At 32.5% G+C, this 18,737-nt stretch overlaps 1 protein-coding gene across 2 annotated transcripts; it reads right to left on the bottom strand.

The window, feature by feature from the left end:
* Positions 1–1,856: 1,856 nt before the first annotated feature.
* jar (Myosin heavy chain 95F jaguar) lies at positions 1,857–18,343 on the bottom strand. Of its 2 annotated transcripts, XM_088038263.1 has the most exons (14): positions 18,088–18,343; positions 7,159–7,345; positions 7,039–7,112; positions 6,435–6,992; positions 5,980–6,389; positions 5,775–5,935; positions 5,340–5,728; positions 5,101–5,292; positions 4,621–5,053; positions 4,334–4,575; positions 2,880–3,331; positions 2,734–2,775; positions 2,193–2,626; positions 1,857–2,141 (listed from the first exon to the last, which is right to left on the bottom strand). In XM_088038263.1, the coding sequence occupies exons 2-14, from the start codon at positions 7,337–7,339 to the stop codon at positions 1,990–1,992; spliced, it is 3,720 nt and encodes a 1,239-aa protein (XP_087894389.1). In that variant the 5' UTR covers positions 7,340–7,345; positions 18,088–18,343; the 3' UTR covers positions 1,857–1,989. The 2 variants fall into 2 exon arrangements, with proteins under 2 accessions (XP_087894389.1, XP_087894390.1); XM_088038264.1 differs by lacking the exon at positions 2,734–2,775 and having other exon boundaries at positions 18,088–18,342.
* Between the last annotated feature and the right edge of the window lie 394 nt (positions 18,344–18,737).

Below are 18,737 nucleotides of genomic sequence, written 5' to 3'. Positions count from 1 at the left end.
CTGGCATTTGGAGGTCGGGAAATGGTCACTTCCCAGCGAGTTGGGAAGTGAATTACCGTAGTAACAGCTCACTTTCCACCTTACGAAAAGTTAGAAAATGAACAATTGTTGACTGATTGTGAATAAAAATGTTTTATTACTGTCGAGGACCTCTACGTCTTAATATCGATTTTTTTATGCATACATATTTTTTTATGTAACGGTTAATAATAATTATTACAAAATATTCATTTTTAATTTTGTAATTTTTACTACCTACTTCTATTATTAAATTTTCTCAATACGACTAATAAAACGTTGCTTAGTAAATATTTGAAGTTAATTTTATTTGTGGCTTTTATATTCAGAAAACCTACTAAGACCTAAATTTAAAAAAAATCACAAAGGTCGCCTGCTATCTACAATTATACAATGCTATAATTTATTAATTTGGGAGTTATTTTTAAATTATTACTTTGTATAATTCGTAGCCGAATAGTATTAACCCGTTCGTAATTTGAGTTCTTTTATAAATCTATTTTTAATAAAATTCTTAAGTTTTTTTTACCTCCTGCAAAATTTGCGTTACTGGAGTTAGCAGGTTAACACTCTTAACCGACGATGTGTAAAATTGCACGTGAAAATTACTGAAAGCAGCGTTTTTTTGGGACATCAAGTCAGTTTTTCAAAAATATTATAACAAGTAGTTACCCTAGCAATGAATTTTATGTCGTTGATAAGATTAAATTAGTCTTCCAAAGCTCTGACGAGCAATCTTAAAACTCTGCAGGTTTTGAAAAAAATGACAAACTAAAAGAAAGTCTTCAGTAATGCTCTTAGTTTTACTCCTATCTTCAAAAGTTTCATAAGCCCAATTGTACCTCATTCTCCTGCCGCTTCTTGGATGAAGAAAAACGAACCTCTTCAGTAATTTCTTTCTTCGCAAGACATTGAAAAAAAACGGTGAACGCGAAGGACTACTCAACTTATAGAACATTTTTAAAAAAAGTAGAAAGGAAAATGTAAGGAAATGTAAGAAAAATCTAAAGAAAATCTGTTGCTTCAGTAGAAATTTAGGAAAACTATAAAATCAAAATTTAAAATTTTTTAAGAAAATTGAGATTATTTAGAAAAAATGTAAAGGAGAATTCGTGAACATAAAATGTAAAAATCATTAATTTATCAGAATCTAAAATAAATCCGAAGAAACTCTGGAGAATCCACGAAAAAATATGAAGAATTTAAAGAATATTTAGAGAAAACAAAAAATCTAAGAAAAATCTGAAAAAAATTTAAAGGAAATTGAATGAAAAATAATTAGAAATTTAGAAAAATCAAGAAATAAAGTAAAGTAGAGTATCTAAAAAATTATTTAAGAAAAATCAAAATAAGACTATAATCTAAAGAAACTAGAGAGTATCTAAAACTACTTGAAAAAGAAAAACTAGAAACTTTAAAGTAAATCTAAGAAAAATAAAAAGAGAAATTATAGACAAGTAAAAGCCTGAAGACAATCGTCAAGAAGACAAACGTCAAGAAGAAACACAAGAAGAATCTAGAAAATTTTAAAATATTCTCTCTAAATTTGTCGCAAAAAACATACACCAAGATAGAACTCATTAATAAGAACAATAATTTCTTTTACAAAAAAGATAATTTTTGTCTTGTTTAAAAAGTTATAGCGCTTTAATGTTGATAACATTCAACTGATTTATTTAAGAAATTTGTGGATAAACTAATCATGTTGAATTACACATTAATAACCCATTTTATGTGATAAATGTTTCTTTAAACTGATTGTGAGACAACAAAATGAACTGTATGAATGACCATGTTGTATGATAATATGCATTGTTGGTTGTCTGAACAAGAAGTGGTGACAACGATAAATAATTTATTAATAACTTATGTTTACATTTTTGAATAAGTCTGTATATTATAATACTGTGAAGCTACCTATTGCAAAATTAAAGGCCCCGATAAATCTATTTAAGCTAAATATCGCATTCTCTATTGTTTTCTTTCAGCCGGTCGTACATACTTGGTCCCACCATATTTCTCCCACTCTTTATTAAACTCAGTTTCCAAAATCTCTGCGCCTCTTTTCCTCGTAAGTCCTGTTTCTTCCAACGACAACTCGCACATCTGCATGTCATCCTTACCTACAAAAAGAATAAGACATCGCACGACTAAAGGTAGGTGGTACTACTTACCAGCAACCAACAAAATCGGCGCTTTCTCAGGATGCAACTCTATCTGTCTAGCCACATACTGCCCATCAAAATGAGCGAACCACCATCCCCTTTTGTTGTTATCGCCCCCTGGGCGCACGAAGGGAATCCTGAAAAACCGCTGCGAGTTGTTATCTAAAACCGGCGCTTTTTGCTGGAGCTTCGGAGTTCTTGCGGCAGATTCCATGACGGAACGTGGTGCCCGCTCGTTTTCGTCCATGACTGTACGCTTGCGGTTCTTCGCCTTCCATGCGTGGTACACTTTCAAGCGGCGGTGGAATTCGTGGCGACACGCTTCAAGGAGCTCGATATCACAAGAAGTGTTGATAGTGTCGCGGAGCTCCGAGTACTTCCACTTACTGAGGTCGTACTTGCCTTTGGCGAGAGCTGCTTGCTGGTTCTTGACCGCTTCGGATCTACAAAGTTTTAACATGAAAAGAAGGTCAAAGAGTAAAGGAAACTTAAGCCGACGTGCACAAAAGCTCGCGGTACTTTCTAATCTACGTATGTATTGAAGTAGTACCTGTTGAGTTTGAAAGACTGCCGGGCCGAATCCGTTCCACCGCTGAGTCATGGAAACAAGAAGCATTGATATAGGGCTGCCACCACAATATACAATATATACAGAGCAGACAAGAAAAACATGAATAGAAGACAAACAAATCATACTTGCGGATCATCGGAGGACTTTCCTCAATCTGTCCGTTGCTCTCTTGGGCTAGTCGCAACGCCAACTCGTGGTCTTGCCTCTCTTGCTCTAACCGTTCTTGGTAGCGACGCTCATCGAGTTCATCTTTCTTGTGTTGTGCTTGAAGAAGCTCCGCGGTTTTCCTATCGGCTTCCTCCTGTTTGCGGCGCTGCTCCTCTTCAACCTTCCTTCGGGCCTCCATTTCTGCCTTCTTCTTCCTGTTCTCTTCCTCCTCCTTCAACTTGCGCTCTTCTTCCTCTTTACGCTTCTTCTCACGTTCAAGATCTTCTTGGATCTTCCGTAATCTCGCTTGCTCTTCCGCGTTCTTCTGCTCTAGGAGTTTCTTCTGAAGATTCGCCATTTGTTTGTCGATCTGAGCCACCAGTTGCTTGTACAAGCTGTCAATAGCCGCCGGTTGTATCTTAGCGTCTTTCTGTTGAAGAAGTGTTAGTTTATTATCAAACAATCATTAGTAGTACCTCGAGCTCGAAATCTACAAAACCACCAATTTTTATCAAGATTCAACGGCTGACTTGCAAGAAAACGACAGAAATCTGCACGAAATCATCAAAATTCTTAGAGAAATCTGCTTATTTCGATGCAAAACGACAATTTCTCTCTGATTCTCGCCGTTTTCTGGCTTGGATTTGCAAAGAAGAGCTCGAAATTTACAAAACCACCACTTTTTATTAAAATTCAACGACTGAATTGCAAGAAAACAGGTGAAATATGCACGAAATCATTAAAATTCTTAGAGAAATCCGCTTATTTCGATGCTAAACGACAAATTCTCGCTGATTCTCGCCGTTTTCTGGCTTGGATTCGCAAAGAAGACCTCGAAATTTACAAAAACATCTATTTTTATCAAGATTCAACGGCTGAATTCCAAGAAAACAGCAGAAATCTGCACGAATTCATCAGATTTCTTAGAGAAATCCGCTTATTTCGATGCTAAACGACGATTTCTCGCTGATTTTCGCATTTTTCTGGCTTGAATTCGCAAAAAAGAGCTCGAAATCGACAAAACCATCAATGTTAACAAGATTCATCGGCTCAGTTGCAAGAAAACAGCAGAAATCTGCACGAAATCATCAAAAATCTTAGAGAAATCCGCTTATTTCGATGCTAAACGACGATTTCTCGCTGATTTTCGCAGTTTTCTGGCTTGAATTCGCAAAGAAGAACTCGAAATCTACAAAACCACCAATTTTTATCAAGATTCAACGGCTGAATTGCAAGAAAACAGCAAAAATCAGCACGAATTAATCAGATTTCTTAGAGAAATCCGCTTATTTCGATGCAAAACGACTATTTCTCGCTAATTTTCGCAGTTTTCTGGCTTGGATTCGCAAAGAAGAGCTCGAAATCTACAAAACCACCAATTTTTATCAAGATTCAACCGGCTGAATTGCAAGAAAACAGTTACTATTAGTACCTTAATCTTGTCGATAGCACCCGAAATTTCGTTCTTCAACTTGTTAAGTTCATTAGTCGTGCCTTCCTTGTCCTTCTTTAGTTGTCCAGCAACCTGTTCCATCTTCTTCAAGTTACCTTCAAGACTCTTGATCTTCACCAACCCTTTGATCCTCGGTCCGTGTCGCTTCCTCGCCAAATGACCCCGTACAGTCTTTTGCACAACAATCAACGCCCGATTCCGATAAATTATCTTATTCTTCACTAAAACCAAACATTATCCTCGAGTTTCCTCAAGTCTCAACTTACATTTAATCACTGTGAGTGCGCAGAACTGAGCTTTGAGCCATCGCGACTTCACTAGGAACTTCTTAACATCAGCAATGATCGCCTTCAAGTTCTCCGGGTCCGATTTCATGATTTTATCAAACTCCGCGAATTTCCCTGGTCTGAAGAAAACTCGAGACACCCCAAATTTAAAATCCCTGTCTTTGAGTTTCAAGCTGTGAAGCATAGCCTCGCAGAACGTCTTAGGTTCGAGTTTCTTCAGCTCGGGAGGGAGGAAATCTTTGTACATGTTGTACAAATCGGCGAAGGGACAGCGACTGGGGTAGCCGTGCTCCATCAACTCCAAGACTGAAGTCATGCCAAGACATTTCAGTTGCATCAAACATAAGGCACCGTCGAATTGGTTATCTAACATTTTGTTGTTGGGTTTGATGCACCTGATGAAGTTGGTTCCCTGGAAAAGTTAACGTAGTGGTAAGACTCATGAGTTTTTCTTCTTACGTTTTGTCTGAGCTTCTCCATGAGCTCCAGGAGTTGTGTCTTGAATTTGTTGCCCACGCTGATGAAGGTGAGTTTTCCTTTTTGTGCGTTGGACGTGGCGAAGAGTGTTTGAATTAGCTTGTTCTTGCTCTCTTGGACCAAACCTTCCAATGAGGCGTGAAGAGCGTCGTTGTTCTTATAGATGAATTGTTTCTACAAGAAGTTAACTTCAGTTAAGAAAAGTGGAGATCGCGACTTACAGTTTGGTAGCACACAGCTCCAGCAAAGTGGCGAATCAAGAAACCTTCATCATCCCTCAAGTTCCGGTGCGATTTGAGCTTGGAAGTTCTTGGTAAGGCTAATCGGTACTCATTCGCCCAGTGCTTGTGGACTTCGGAGGTGAAGTGTCCGTAGGAAGGCTTCGGAAGCTTGGATTCTTCGTCGAGGATGTTAAGAATCCCGTGGTTCTTCGTTTCGATCACATTGATACAGTCTTGGTTATCGACGAAGGAGACTTCAGGGACGCTGAGACCTTCGCGTTTGTACAATTCTTGTTCAAACTTGAGGATGACCTCGTTGAAGAACTGCTGGAGCTTCTCATTGCAATAGTTAATACAGAACTGTTCGAAGCTGTTGACCGTGAAGAATTCTACAAAGAATGGTAAAGTCGAGGTTCAAAAACAGAGATTTACTACCGAATCCTGCGATATCAAGAACTCCAATGTAGTAACTGGAAGTACTCTGGAAAGGAATGCTTTGGTTGATTCTGTTGACGATGTGATCGAAGAGGTTGCTGTAGACGGCTTTAGCCAACGCGTCGCGAGCATTGTTAGCCTCGTGGATCTTCAGCGGCACCCTGCAACTCAACATTTACCACCAACCCACCACTTCAAGACGTACATGATGACTGTTCCTTTGACTCCTCCGCGACTGCTCTGCATGACTCGCGCCTCCAACGCCTGTTGAAGTTCCGTAGGGTCAATTCCAAGAAGGCTAGACGCGGTTTCCAGCGCTTTGGTTTTAGAAGGCGACACTCTACACCCGCCTCTCGTGTCTTCTGGATCGTCTTCAAAATCGATGTTCCCCAGGTGAAGAACGGCCGCAACCGTCGCGTAGATCTGAAGACGATCAGCGTCGTTGAGTCCCAAGCGTGATAAGGCACCGTCGAGTACTTGGAAATCGCCGACGTCGTCGATGAGGATGTCTCTCAGCGGTCCGTTCTTCGCATGATCCGCGCTCTTCTGGGCCGCTGTGAGTTTCTTCTCGTTCGCCGCAGTGGTGAAGTACCTCGTGCATCCGGATTTTAGGTACTAACAAAACCAAATGAAATGGGGGGAGATCGAGGTGGTACTTACATTGAAGTCATCGGGTTTGGTTAAGAAGAGTTGTTTTCTTAGGGATTCCGGAGCGCCCGCCATCATCATGTAGAAGATGTGGTAACTGCGCTCCTCGCCTTGAGGGGAGCAGATTCTTGATTTTTCCAAGAGGTAATGAGAGATGTGCCCTCCGGCCACATGATGACTTTTATCGAAGTGTACTTCCATGAACTTCCCGAATCTTGAGCTGTTGTTGTTTCGCGTGGTCTTCGCGTTGCCGAACGCTTCGAGGACAGGGTTGGCATCTAGGATTTTCTGTTCGATTGGGCCGGCCTGCGCCCCCCAGTTCACACAGAGGTACTTCAACAAATGCTTGGTGGACTCGGTTTTCCCAGCTCCCGACTCCCCCGAGACTATAATCGATTGTGATTGCTTCAACACTTTCATGTCTCTGAAGGCTTTATCGGCGATGGCGAAGACGTGCGGCGGCATCTGACCAAGAGACTTCCCTTGGTAGTTTTTGATGGTACTCGAGGCGTAGAGCTGGGGGATGTCTTTATACGGGTTCACGGCGGTTAAGATGTTGGCCACGTAGGTCTGAAATGAAGAGTGAGGTTTTGAAACGCCCTCCGCCGGTACTTACATAGATCTTGTTCTGGTAGTACCGGATACGTATGTTGTTGAGGAGCGAGCCTTCGTTGAGAAAGACCATTTCGCCTGGAATTGTTGTGTTAGATGGGGGAGTGCTAAAATTGCGACTTACAGTTGTCGTCGTAGTCTTTGTCTTTGTCATCTTCTTGTGCTTTGAAAATATCACTGAAGGGGAGGACCCGTTTCGGGAACTTCGGGTTTAAGGGGATCACTTCCGCTCCGTCGATTAAAAGCTCGGAAATTCGGCCCAGGATGAAGCCCTCGGTGGGGTCGCGGGCCCACACCGTGTCCATTTCAGTCTGGGAAAGTCACCACGTCACAAATAGAAATAAATCTGATGTCTGAGAGGAGAGCATGATATCGATAAGATAAACGACACACTTCAATTGTGAAATTTTCCGGCGAACAAAGGCCCCTTTTTTAAACTCTGACGTCTTATTATTCTACACTCACTAAACGGTTTCTCTTAAAAACATCGTCTTGTTGATTCTGGTTTGCGCCTTCCAGACAAAGCCACCATATGCCTGCTTACAGTTAGAGGGGTACCGGTAGTTGCGACCTACTAAGGTGATACCTGAGCCCGAGCAACAGATTTGTCTAACGTCACGGAGAATTTGTTATCTGAGTCATATCTAATTCAAACAAAATTCAATTAGTGTTTGCGAAGACATTCAACTGTCTGAACAAAAAATCCATACTTGCTGTTGCACCTGATAAAATCGATGTTTGATTGATGGTGTGTCAAAATGTGCTTATTTAGAATTGCATCACTAATGGCAATGACAATTTATACCGAGAAAGGCTGCGAGAACGTTCACACTATTGTTCATACGGTGTAATTTAGCTTGGTAATTTTTAAATGTGCGCCTTCGCAGTGGAAATTAAGACAATTACACGTTTGATTGTGCAGAAAGGTTTACGAAATGCGCAAATTGAAATTTACATTTCGCAGGTGGCTTTGGAAAAAAATTCATGTCGTAACTAACACCATCGCAGCAGTTTTGACGTATGAGGACCAAATATTTGAGAGATTTTACAGTTTTCGAGTAAGAAGCTGACATACGTTTGAAATACATTGCCAATTAAAATGGAAATTTAGTGGATCACATGATGTAGCATCAAAATCACAACAGATGTACTGGTTACAGGGTCGTATTCAGCTCCATTTATTAACTTTAAGTGAAATCTGTTAATTTTTCTATTTTGTCCAATGCATCCTTTTGAAGTATCTTTTCACTTGTTTTTATAGCCTGTTTAGCTCGGTGTATTTTTAGTTAAAAGAAAACAAAAAAAATAGATAATAGCGAAATAAACTCCAGAAAATACAAAGAAAAGGCGAATATTATGTGGAAAATGTTAGAAAAATTTAACAGGTTAAGCAGAACTTTAGAAAGAATTTAATCTTAACGGAATCTAAAACGAAAATGCTCATAATCTGTAATTCAAGTAGGTAGATCTAATTTAGAGAATCGAATGAAAATCTAGACAAAATCTAGAAAAGTCAAAAATTTAGAGCATTTTTAGAAAATTTAGAAGAAATATAAAGCCAGATTTCAACTTCAATCTAAAAAGAAAAGGAAAAAAGGAAGAATTCAGAAAATGTAAAACAAACTAAAAAAATTTGAAGAATAAAAAATCCTCTAAAGAAAATTTTGAAACAGAATCAATCTAAGATTTAAAAGAAAAAAATAAGAATATTTTGAAAATGTATGCACAATTTAAAGGAAAGAAAATCTGAAAATAAAATTTAGAGTTTTTAAGAAGAATCTAAAAAGCATCTAGACTAGAGGGTTTCCAAAAATAAGAATCTAAACAAAATCTAAAATTAAAGCCTCTGAGAATTTGAATGTAAGAAAAACTAAAAAGAAATTATGCAAAATTTTGAACATGCAATTAGATTGGATATAGAATTTGTGCAAAATCCAATGAAAATTTAGGAATAATTTCAAGACTCTGAAGAAAATTTAAAGGAGATCTAGATACAATCTAGATTTTTTACTTGCAAAATTGGTAAGAACAAAAAATCTCTATTGGAAATCTAGAATCTAGAAAATTCAAGAATATATGGGAAACCAAACAAAAATAGAAAAGAACTACAAGATTTTGAAAGAACCTAAAGGAAATCTGGAGAAAATAAAGAAAATTTATGAAATATAAAGAAACTCAAGAGACTCTAATCTAGAAGAATCTAAGAATACAAAGAAAATTTTAAAAACCTTAATATATTAATATATATAATATTTTGTATTTGGAATCTACGAAATTAAATTACAAAACTAAAAAAAAAATAAAAAAAGGAGAATTAGCCAGAATTTAAAGACAATCCAGAGGATCTACTGGAATAAAAATATTCTACAGTAAATCTAAAAAAAATAGACTTCATGGGCAATTATACAAATCTTTCAAAATCCAATGAGATTCAATATAGTTTAGGAAAACCAGAAAAAATATAGAACAGTCAATTATGTACAGAAAATTTAGCGAAAACTCAAACAATCTGTAGGGTTTAGTTTGCGAATGTCCACTTTAACAGTTATTTCTTTATATAAAATTGGAATCTTAATGACTTAATGAATCCAAATAACTTTGGAAATTGTAAGATAATAAGGTTGGCAACATTGTCATTGTATTGACATAAAAATTGATGTGTTTTGAGCTTACGTAATTAAATTATTAATGAATGGAGCCGTTAAAGATGCGACTGCTGTTTAAAAACGGTAACAAACAAATTAAATTTCGACGCATTAAATTGACAGAAATTTCACATTGAAATTTTTTGCGTTTGTGACCTTGGGTGGACAATAGCAACCTAAACCAAGAAAATATACAAAGTCTAAGGAGAATCGAGAGAAAATTAAATAACTAAGGAATAAAATCTAAAAACGATCTAACGAAAAACTAGAGAGGAAAATATGTTTGAAACACTTTGAAAAATGTAAAAATTCCAATCTAAAGAAAATATGAAGAATGTAAGGAGGATCTATAAAGTCTGAAGAAAAACGGAAAACATAATCTAAAAAAAATCTATATAAAGATCAAAAAATAGTGTATGAATCTAAGGAGGAGAAAAATCTGAAGAGAATTGCATTGAGAATTGTGTAAAGAAATCTAGAAAATTTTAGCAGAATCTGAAGAAAATTTAGACCATCTAAAGGGAATTAAACCAAATATAAAAGAATTCATAAGATGTACACAAATTAGACAGAATGTAAACAAATGTAGTGAGATCTTAGAAAATATAAAAAAATCTAAATTATATAGGGCTTAAGAAATTTTCCAATGAAAATCGAGAGAATTTGTGAAAAATCCAACAAGAATCCACAGACATCTAGATTAGTTTTAGAAAATAAATAAAAAATCTAAAATCTAATGAACTAATGAGAGATTCTTAATTTCGTAATTGGAGTTTCTAATTAATTAGATCGTTAATAATCACCTTAACTTAATTTTAAGCTAACGCTTGCCCAGTTAAATATTCAAATTGTGACGAACAGATGGATGGATGCACATCTGTTGCCGCGATTCGATTCGAAAGGAGAAAAAAAAATGTCCATATTGCGGTTTATGATGTTTTTTTTTTTTGTAAAATCTGTTCTATTTTAAGTGGTTTGTCATTTCGATAATTGCATAAAGCGAGATAACAGATTTATTAATTAATGAACAGAAGTTTAGTCACTTTTCACGGTCGTAATGTGGGTAGCCTGGAAAAACAATAAGTAGTTCAAGTTTAATTTTGGTTTTTAATTAGTGATTAAAGTAGCATCAAAATTAGAACAACACAACTTCCCTGGTTAATGTCTAATAAATTAGGGATGTTAATTAGGGAAAAGTTATTTCTAAAGAAAAATTAACTCCAGTTTTGCCAGTTTTTCAGTCAAGTCATAAAACCTTGTACCTACACATTATTGGAAAACTAATTCTAATTAAATAAGCCTCGCAATGAACTATAAAAGTCGTGGGTTGAGTCAGTTTTAGCCAAGATATTTGAGAAAACTGACGAAATTTTCCAAAAACAAACTCATTAGAAATGAGTGTACATTTTAATAGCATAGAATCATAAATTTAACTTCAAAGGCACTGAATAAAAAATATCTAGAAATTGTTAAAAAGATATTTTTAGTATTTTCGCTCCACGTTGAATTTTCGCAAAATTAATAATAAAAATGAAAAGCTAAAATAAACAACAAATTTTAAACGAAATTTGTACTGGAAATAAATAATAATCTAAATAATTCGAAGCTCGTGTTCACTTTTGTTTTTTTTTTCAGTTTTGCTTAACAATTCTGTAATTTATTATTAGAAAGGTAATTAAATAAGCTCGCGTTTCTAAATTATTTGAGTCATCAGAATGGAAGATCACAGATAAAATTTATGCAGCAACTGTTAAAAAGTTATTGGTCGAGTTTTTTATAATTTTGAAGACGTTTTTGTAGCATTTTAGTTCACTTTTTCGTCAAATTAATTATGATTTTCATCGGTCACTGCCACTAGAAATTTCCCCATTTTGTGCTAACTTTCCAGCAGATTAGCGAGTGTTTGTGTTTAATGGTTACTCATTGTGTTTTCCTTTCAATTCCTTTCAAAAAAGTCCACATTCTTATTTTTTGGTCCACAAGCAAATTAAGACCTCTTTATCATAATATTTTTTTAAAATGTATTATTCTTCGCTGACTTAGCATTAAAATCATTTTAAAACCCAATACCTATGTGTCTATTTTTTATGAAATCGCCAAAAAAAGTTTTATCTACTATTAGATATCAGATTTAGATTTATTCATTACTAAATTATCACTGTCCAGCTGTCAGATTTTATTTTGACAACTAAAAATTCCCAAAAGTCATTAAAGTTTGTGTTTTTCTGGGCGAAAAAACCCAAGGTTTGTGGTCGTAGATAAAGCCTAGTGTTACACTCGCATGTCATGACCCTTATTCACTCGATTGGTTTACTCTACTCGCTCGTGTTGTAAACTCAACCTCGTACATAAAAGATCTCATAGCATACTCGTATAATAATATACTATTTTTTTTTAAAACTTAATGTTTTTGTCCTGTAATTCATAAACAATTAAAAATTTAATTTTAATTTTAATCCAACACCCAGTTAAAACCAGCAAAGGCTAGACCAATTTTGTTTACTTGATTTCTACAGTTTATCAAACGCTCTAGTGAGGTTATGGCTTTGACTTTTTAAACCGTTTATAGCCGCCTTACCGCAAACCCCCATAATCATAATAACTCATCTGGCTTGAAATGAACCGTAATAAATATTCTCAATCTCTATTTAAATATGCAATTTAAAAGCGCATTGCGAGTTATTGATGACTATTAATTTCAAATCGTGCGTAATAGTCGTAATATTTTTTTGGGCATATTTTTACACTAGGTTCCTTCAACTTGTAAGAAAAATTAGATTATCTGGACCTAAGTCTCACTTAGTAATAGAAACTTTCAAAAAAATTAACAATGTTTTTACAAAAATAAAGATAATACGATATTAGAAATAATGGGTAACAAAGATATATTAAAATTAACCCAAATTCAACTTTTATGGACTATTTAACCTTCAAAATAACGCCCACAAATTTCGTTCTTGTGACACCAAAAATGTGGAAATTAAATCGCGTTCAAGTTTTTTTTGTAATTTTTTTTAAGTACTCGAAATAAAAATTTCTACAAATTCTCTTCTACAATTTCTACAAAGTCCCAGATTTACGGCAATTATTAGTATGTAAAACAAGTCCTTTATACTATTTTTTTCGAATGTGCACTCTTTTTTTTAATAAAAAATTTAAATTTTCCAATTCTAAGACTTTTCGTTTTACACGATTGGTAATGGTTTTGTAACCACGACTTGCCACTTGATTTTCAAATTCAATTTAAAATTTGACATTTATTGAGTTTCACTGTCACTTTTTAAATTACACAGTGACAGATCTTCATTTCGCAGTCACACTTGCAAAATTTTGAGCGGGAAATTTGAAATTTTACAGTTTTTAATTCAATTTTTTAATTAATTTGAACGTTCGGGAGAGCAGGAAAAAATAAAATTAAGATTCGGTAAGCACACTTTTTAAAACAATCGTAGAAAAAGAAGAAAGTTTAAAATAATCAAGCTCGAAAACCTGAAGAAACGCAAAATCTAATAAATTCTTTAATTCTAAAATACCAAATAATTTGAAAGTTTTAAAATATGTAGAAAGAAGTTATTTATAGAAAATCTAATATTTAAAAAAAATTAATACAAAGAGAATTTAAAGAAAAATCTAGGAATAGAATTTTTAAAATCTAAGAAAAATAATTTGAAAGTTTTAAAATATGTAGAAAGAAGTATTTATAGAAAATCTAATATTTAAAAAAATGCAATACAAAGAGAATTTTAAAAATCCAAGAAGAATAATATGAAAATTTTAAAATATGTAGAAAGAAGTACATATTTATAGAAAATCTAATATTTAAAAAATAATAATACAAAGATAATTTAAAGAAAAATCTAGGAATAGAATTTTTAAAATGTAAGAAGAATAATTTGAAAGTTTTAAAATATGTAGAAAGAAGTACATATTTATAGAAAATCTAATATTTAAAAAAAATTAATACAAAGAGAATTTAAAGAAAAATCTAGGAATAGAATTTTTAAAATCTAAGAAGAATAATTTGAAAGTTTTAAAATATGTAGAAAGAAGTATTTATAGAAAATCTAATATTTAAAAAAATGCAATACAAAGAGAATTTTAAAAATCCAAGAAGAATAATATGAAAATTTTAAAATATGTAGAAAGAAGTACATATTTATAGAAAATCTAATATTTAAAAAATAATAATACAAAGATAATTTAAAGAAAAATCTAGGAATAGAATTTTTAAAATGTAAGAAGAATAATTTGAAAGTTTTAAAATATGTAGAAAGAAGTACATATTTATAGAAAATCTAATATTTAAAAAAAATTAATACAAAGAGAATTTAAAGAAAAATCTAGGAATAGAATTTTAAAAATCCAAGAAGAATAATATGAAAGTTTTAAAATATGTAGAAAGAGGTATATATTTATAGAAAATCTAATATTTTTAAAATCTAAGAAAATAATTTGAAAGTTTTAAAATATGTAGAAAGAAGTATTTATAGAAAATCTAATATTTAAAAAATAATAATACAAAGAGAATTTAAAGAAAAATCTAGGAATAGAATTTTTAAAATCTTTTAAAATCTAAGAAGAATAATTTGAAAGTTTTAAAATATGTAGAAAGAGGTATTTATAGAAAATCTAATATTTAAAAAAATTAATACAAAGAGAATTTAAAGAAAAATCTAGGAATAGAATTTTTAAAATCTAAGAAAAATAATTTGAAAGTTTTAAAATATGTAGAAAGAAGTATTTATAGAAAATCTAATATTTAAAAAAATGCAATACAAAGAGAATTTTAAAAATCCAAGAAGAATAATATGAAAATTTTAAAATATGTAGAAAGAAGTACATATTTATAGAAAATCTAATATTTAAAAAATAATAATACAAAGATAATTTAAAGAAAAATCTAGGAATAGAATTTTTAAAATGTAAGAAGAATAATTTGAAAGTTTTAAAATATGTAGAAAGAAGTACATATTTATAGAAAATCTAATATTTAAAAAAAATTAATACAAAGAGAATTTAAAGAAAAATCTAGGAATAGAATTTTTAAAATCTAAGAAGAATAATTTGAAAGTTTTAAAATATGTAGAAAGAAGTATTTATAGAAAATCTAATATTTAAAAAAATGCAATACAAAGAGAATTTTAAAAATCCAAGAAGAATAATATGAAAATTTTAAAATATGTAGAAAGAAGTACATATTTATAGAAAATCTAATATTTAAAAAATAATAATACAAAGATAATTTAAAGAAAAATCTAGGAATAGAATTTTTAAAATGTAAGAAGAATAATTTGAAAGTTTTAAAATATGTAGAAAGAAGTACATATTTATAGAAAATCTAATATTTAAAAAAAATTAATACAAAGAGAATTTAAAGAAAAATCTAGGAATAGAATTTTTAAAATCTAAGAAGAATAATTTGAAAGTTTTAAAATATGTAGAAAGAAGTATTTATAGAAAATCTAATATTTAAAAAAATGCAATACAAAGAGAATTTTAAAAATCCAAGAAGAATAATATGAAAATTTTAAAATATGTAGAAAGAAGTACATATTTATAGAAAATCTAATATTTAAAAAATAATAATACAAAGATAATTTAAAGAAAAATCTAGGAATAGAATTTTTAAAATCTAAGAAGAATAATTTTAAAGTTTTAAAATATGTAGAAAGAAGTACATATTTATAGAAAATCTAATATTTAAAAAAAATTAATACAAAGAGAATTTAAAGAAAAATCTAGGAATAGAATTTTTAAAATCTAAGAAGAATAATTTGAAAGTTTTAAAATATGTAGAAAAAAGTATTTATAGAAAATCTAATATTTAAAAAAATGCAATACAAAGAGAATTTTAAAAATCCAAGAAGAATAATATGAAAATTTTAAAATATGTAGAAAGAAGTACATATTTATAGAAAATCTAATATTTAAAAAATAATAATACAAAGATAATTTAAAGAAAAATCTAGGAATAGAATTTTTAAAATGTAAGAAGAATAATTTGAAAGTTTTAAAATATGTAGAAAGAAGTACATATTTATAGAAAATCTAATATTTAAAAAAAATTAATACAAAGAGAATTTAAAGAAAAATCTAGGAATAGAATTTTAAAAATCCAAGAAGAATAATATGAAAGTTTTAAAATATGTAGAAAGAGGTATATATTTATAGAAAATCTAATATTTTTAAAATCTAAGAAAATAATTTGAAAGTTTTAAAATATGTAGAAAGAAGTATTTATAGAAAATCTAATATTTAAAAAATAATAATACAAAGAGAATTTAAAGAAAAATCTAGGAATAGAATTTTTAAAATCTTTTAAAATCTAAGAAGAATAATTTGAAAGTTTTAAAATATGTAGAAAGAGGTATTTATAGAAAATCTAATATTTAAAAAAATTAATACAAAGAGAATTTAAAGAAAAATCTTTTTTTTTAATAAAAAAATTAAATTTTCGAAGACTTTTCGTTTTACACGATTGGTAATGGTTTTGTAACCACGACTTGCCACTTGATGTTCAAATTCAATTTAAAATTTGACATTTATTGAGTTTCACTGTCACTAAATTTTGACATAACGTAACCTAACCTCACAACCTGCATTCACATCTATTATATTTAGGTACAAATATTGTTGGCCGCAAAGGACAATTCAATTATATTGATACATTTTTTATTCACGCAGCAATTAATTAAACACGAATCGTAAAATCCAAATTGACCAAGAACTTGTCAGGAAACAGGTGACAGCCAGACTAATTAGTTCTGCCAATTCTTAAAAACCAAAGTTTCCTACTTTGAGTTCTTTTTTCTAATGGACCTATTAAAGCGGCAAATTCGAAAAATGATTTTTCATGATTCCAGCACAAAACTTTGCTGACCTGTGTGATGCACAGGACCGTATTCAGCGCCATTTCTAACTCTAAAGCGGTAAATTTTCTAGTTTGTATTTACGTAATTACCGTAATTCTGCGCCGAAAACAACAATTAAAAATTATGATTTAATTTTAAGCCAACACCCAGTTAAAACCAGCTAAGGCTAGACCAATTTTGTTTACTAGTTTTCTAGCTTTACTTGCTTAATTTCCCAGTACTGTTTATCGTTCGTTATTTACATTCGTCGTGCGCTCAATTTGCAACTTTTTCCCAGATTACGAAAACACCGTGAAAACGAGCAACATTAGTCAACGCGAAAATAACATATCATTTATTTGTTCCACTTTATAAATGTTGCCATCTTTGCAATTACACAATCCCACTTATTTATCCTATCAATCAAGTGAATTATTGATGGAATTCAATAATTTCACGTAATCGCAGGGTTTTTGAGCGTTGATTAAACAGATAAAAAACGAGGTGACGCAACTGTGGTCTTGGAATTAACAGTTTCTTAAATGACATCGCCATTTTTATAGACTTTTCGACTGAATAACGGAGTTCTGAGAGGCAATTTAGCGTCACAAAGAAGAGTGAAGGGTTTAACATCTGGTAATAATGTGGCGTTTCGTTTCAGAACTATGATGCAGCGGAAATAAGAACTCGGTTCCGTTAAAAACGCCAAAAAGTCGGGATTTGTCACGCTAGGCTGTCAACCTTTTACTTTTGTAAAACAATTGAAGCAAAGTACAAAATGATGTAAATTACATCATTGGTTTGGTCACAGCAATTGTAATGACTGCGGTACTAATATGGGAACATCCGTTCAAGGTCCTGGAAATTAATCATTCAAGGTCTAGGTCTAGGCACATTTCGAATTATGCAACCCATGGTGGAAACAATTCGTGCTTTTCTCGCACTTTCTAAGTCTTGGATAATTTACCCCGAGCATCAAGCATAAAATTCTGTATAATTAATCCACTGTCAAGTTCAACTGGTCAAAATCTGCAGTGTTTCTCTTTGGGAGCACTGAACTAAAGCCGCGGCGTTATCAGGTGGATCTTCACGACCAGTGGCTAGCATCTTCATATTGGCGGAGGAATTCCAAAACTGAAGTGCTTTTTATCACGATTGTGTAGTTTACATTGAGAGATAAGATAAAGTTTTTATAAATCAAAGTGGATTCCAGGGCGTTTTGGGATTGTGAAATTAAGATTCATGGCCGTTTTCTCCAGAAAAATAGTACTGTAATCACCACCCAAGTACCTGTTTTTGAGTCATTACTCCCACCAGTGAGCCGCCAGGTTCGTTTGAAAAGGTCATTTAAAGCGCTGGGGATGTTATAGACGTGTAGTTCCGGTAATCTTGTCACCGGAAGCGTTGTGCAACAATAAAGTCACCGGATTTGCGCCAAACCCCTTTCTAAAATCCCATCAAAACCATAACTTTGAGCATTAGAAAGCCGCGATTTTCTCATTTACACGAAACAATTTGGTTGCAACAAACCGCACAGGAAAAAACTGAGAAACGTACCTGAAGTTTACTCTCTGATAACAGGTGAAACTGAACTGAAACGTGGCCAGCGGTAATAATTTTATACACTCTTATCGCATTGATAAGCGATTTTTAGGCTCCAAAAATACAAACACTGTACCTCCCAACTTTCGATTTACCGCTAGGACTAATCGTGTCGTTTTGACTTGCACCTTGCGCACTCTTCCGTTCCGCACACAACAAGTTTGTGAGCGAAGAATTTTTTAAATGGGAATTGAAATGTCGATGGGGTCTGCGCAAGTCGGTACCATCTTTTGTTTGTTGGGCTGCGTTCATAAAAATCGCTCTGTGTAAAGTTTGTGTAAAATGTGACACAAAAGCGTTCATAAAGATGCGGAATGCTTTGTGTCACTCGACTTTGAGCACTCGACTTTGAGCGATACCGAGTGTTTTTAAAATTGTGCAATTTTTTAGTTTAGAAAAATACATTTTTTAAAAACTTTTTGTTTATTAAAAAAATGTACATTTTATAATATCAACCAGCTTCTCCCGCACCAATGATTTTGGTCAAATTCCTAAATCGAAAAAGAAGCTCGAGAATTATCTACTGCCCAAATTTGAGATCAAATTAGGAAAAATGAGGAAAAATGAAAATCAACTTTTTGAGAATTTGATCGGCCATACCTCAG

Source organism: Gnatocerus cornutus, chromosome 6 (assembly GCF_029298725.1).
Source record: "Gnatocerus cornutus isolate USDA-ARS CGAHR chromosome 6, icGnaCorn1.1, whole genome shotgun sequence".
In the NCBI taxonomy this organism is placed as follows: Eukaryota; Metazoa; Arthropoda; class Insecta; order Coleoptera; family Tenebrionidae; genus Gnatocerus; species Gnatocerus cornutus.
The sequence above is the reverse complement of the archived record's forward strand: the minus strand, read 5'-3'. Positions and strand labels throughout refer to the sequence as shown.

Coding starts and splice junctions, on each gene's coding strand:
- jar (XM_088038263.1), bottom strand. CDS start 7,339: ATGGACACGGTGTGGGCCCGCGACCCCACCGAGGGCTTCATCCTGGGC. Junction 5,054..5,100: donor TGGAGAAGCTCAGACAAAAC/GTAAGAAGAAAA, acceptor TAACTTTTCCAG/GGAACCAACTTCATCAGGTG. Junction 4,576..4,620: donor CGCACTCACAGTGATTAAAT/GTAAGTTGAGAC, acceptor GTTTGGTTTTAG/TGAAGAATAAGATAATTTAT.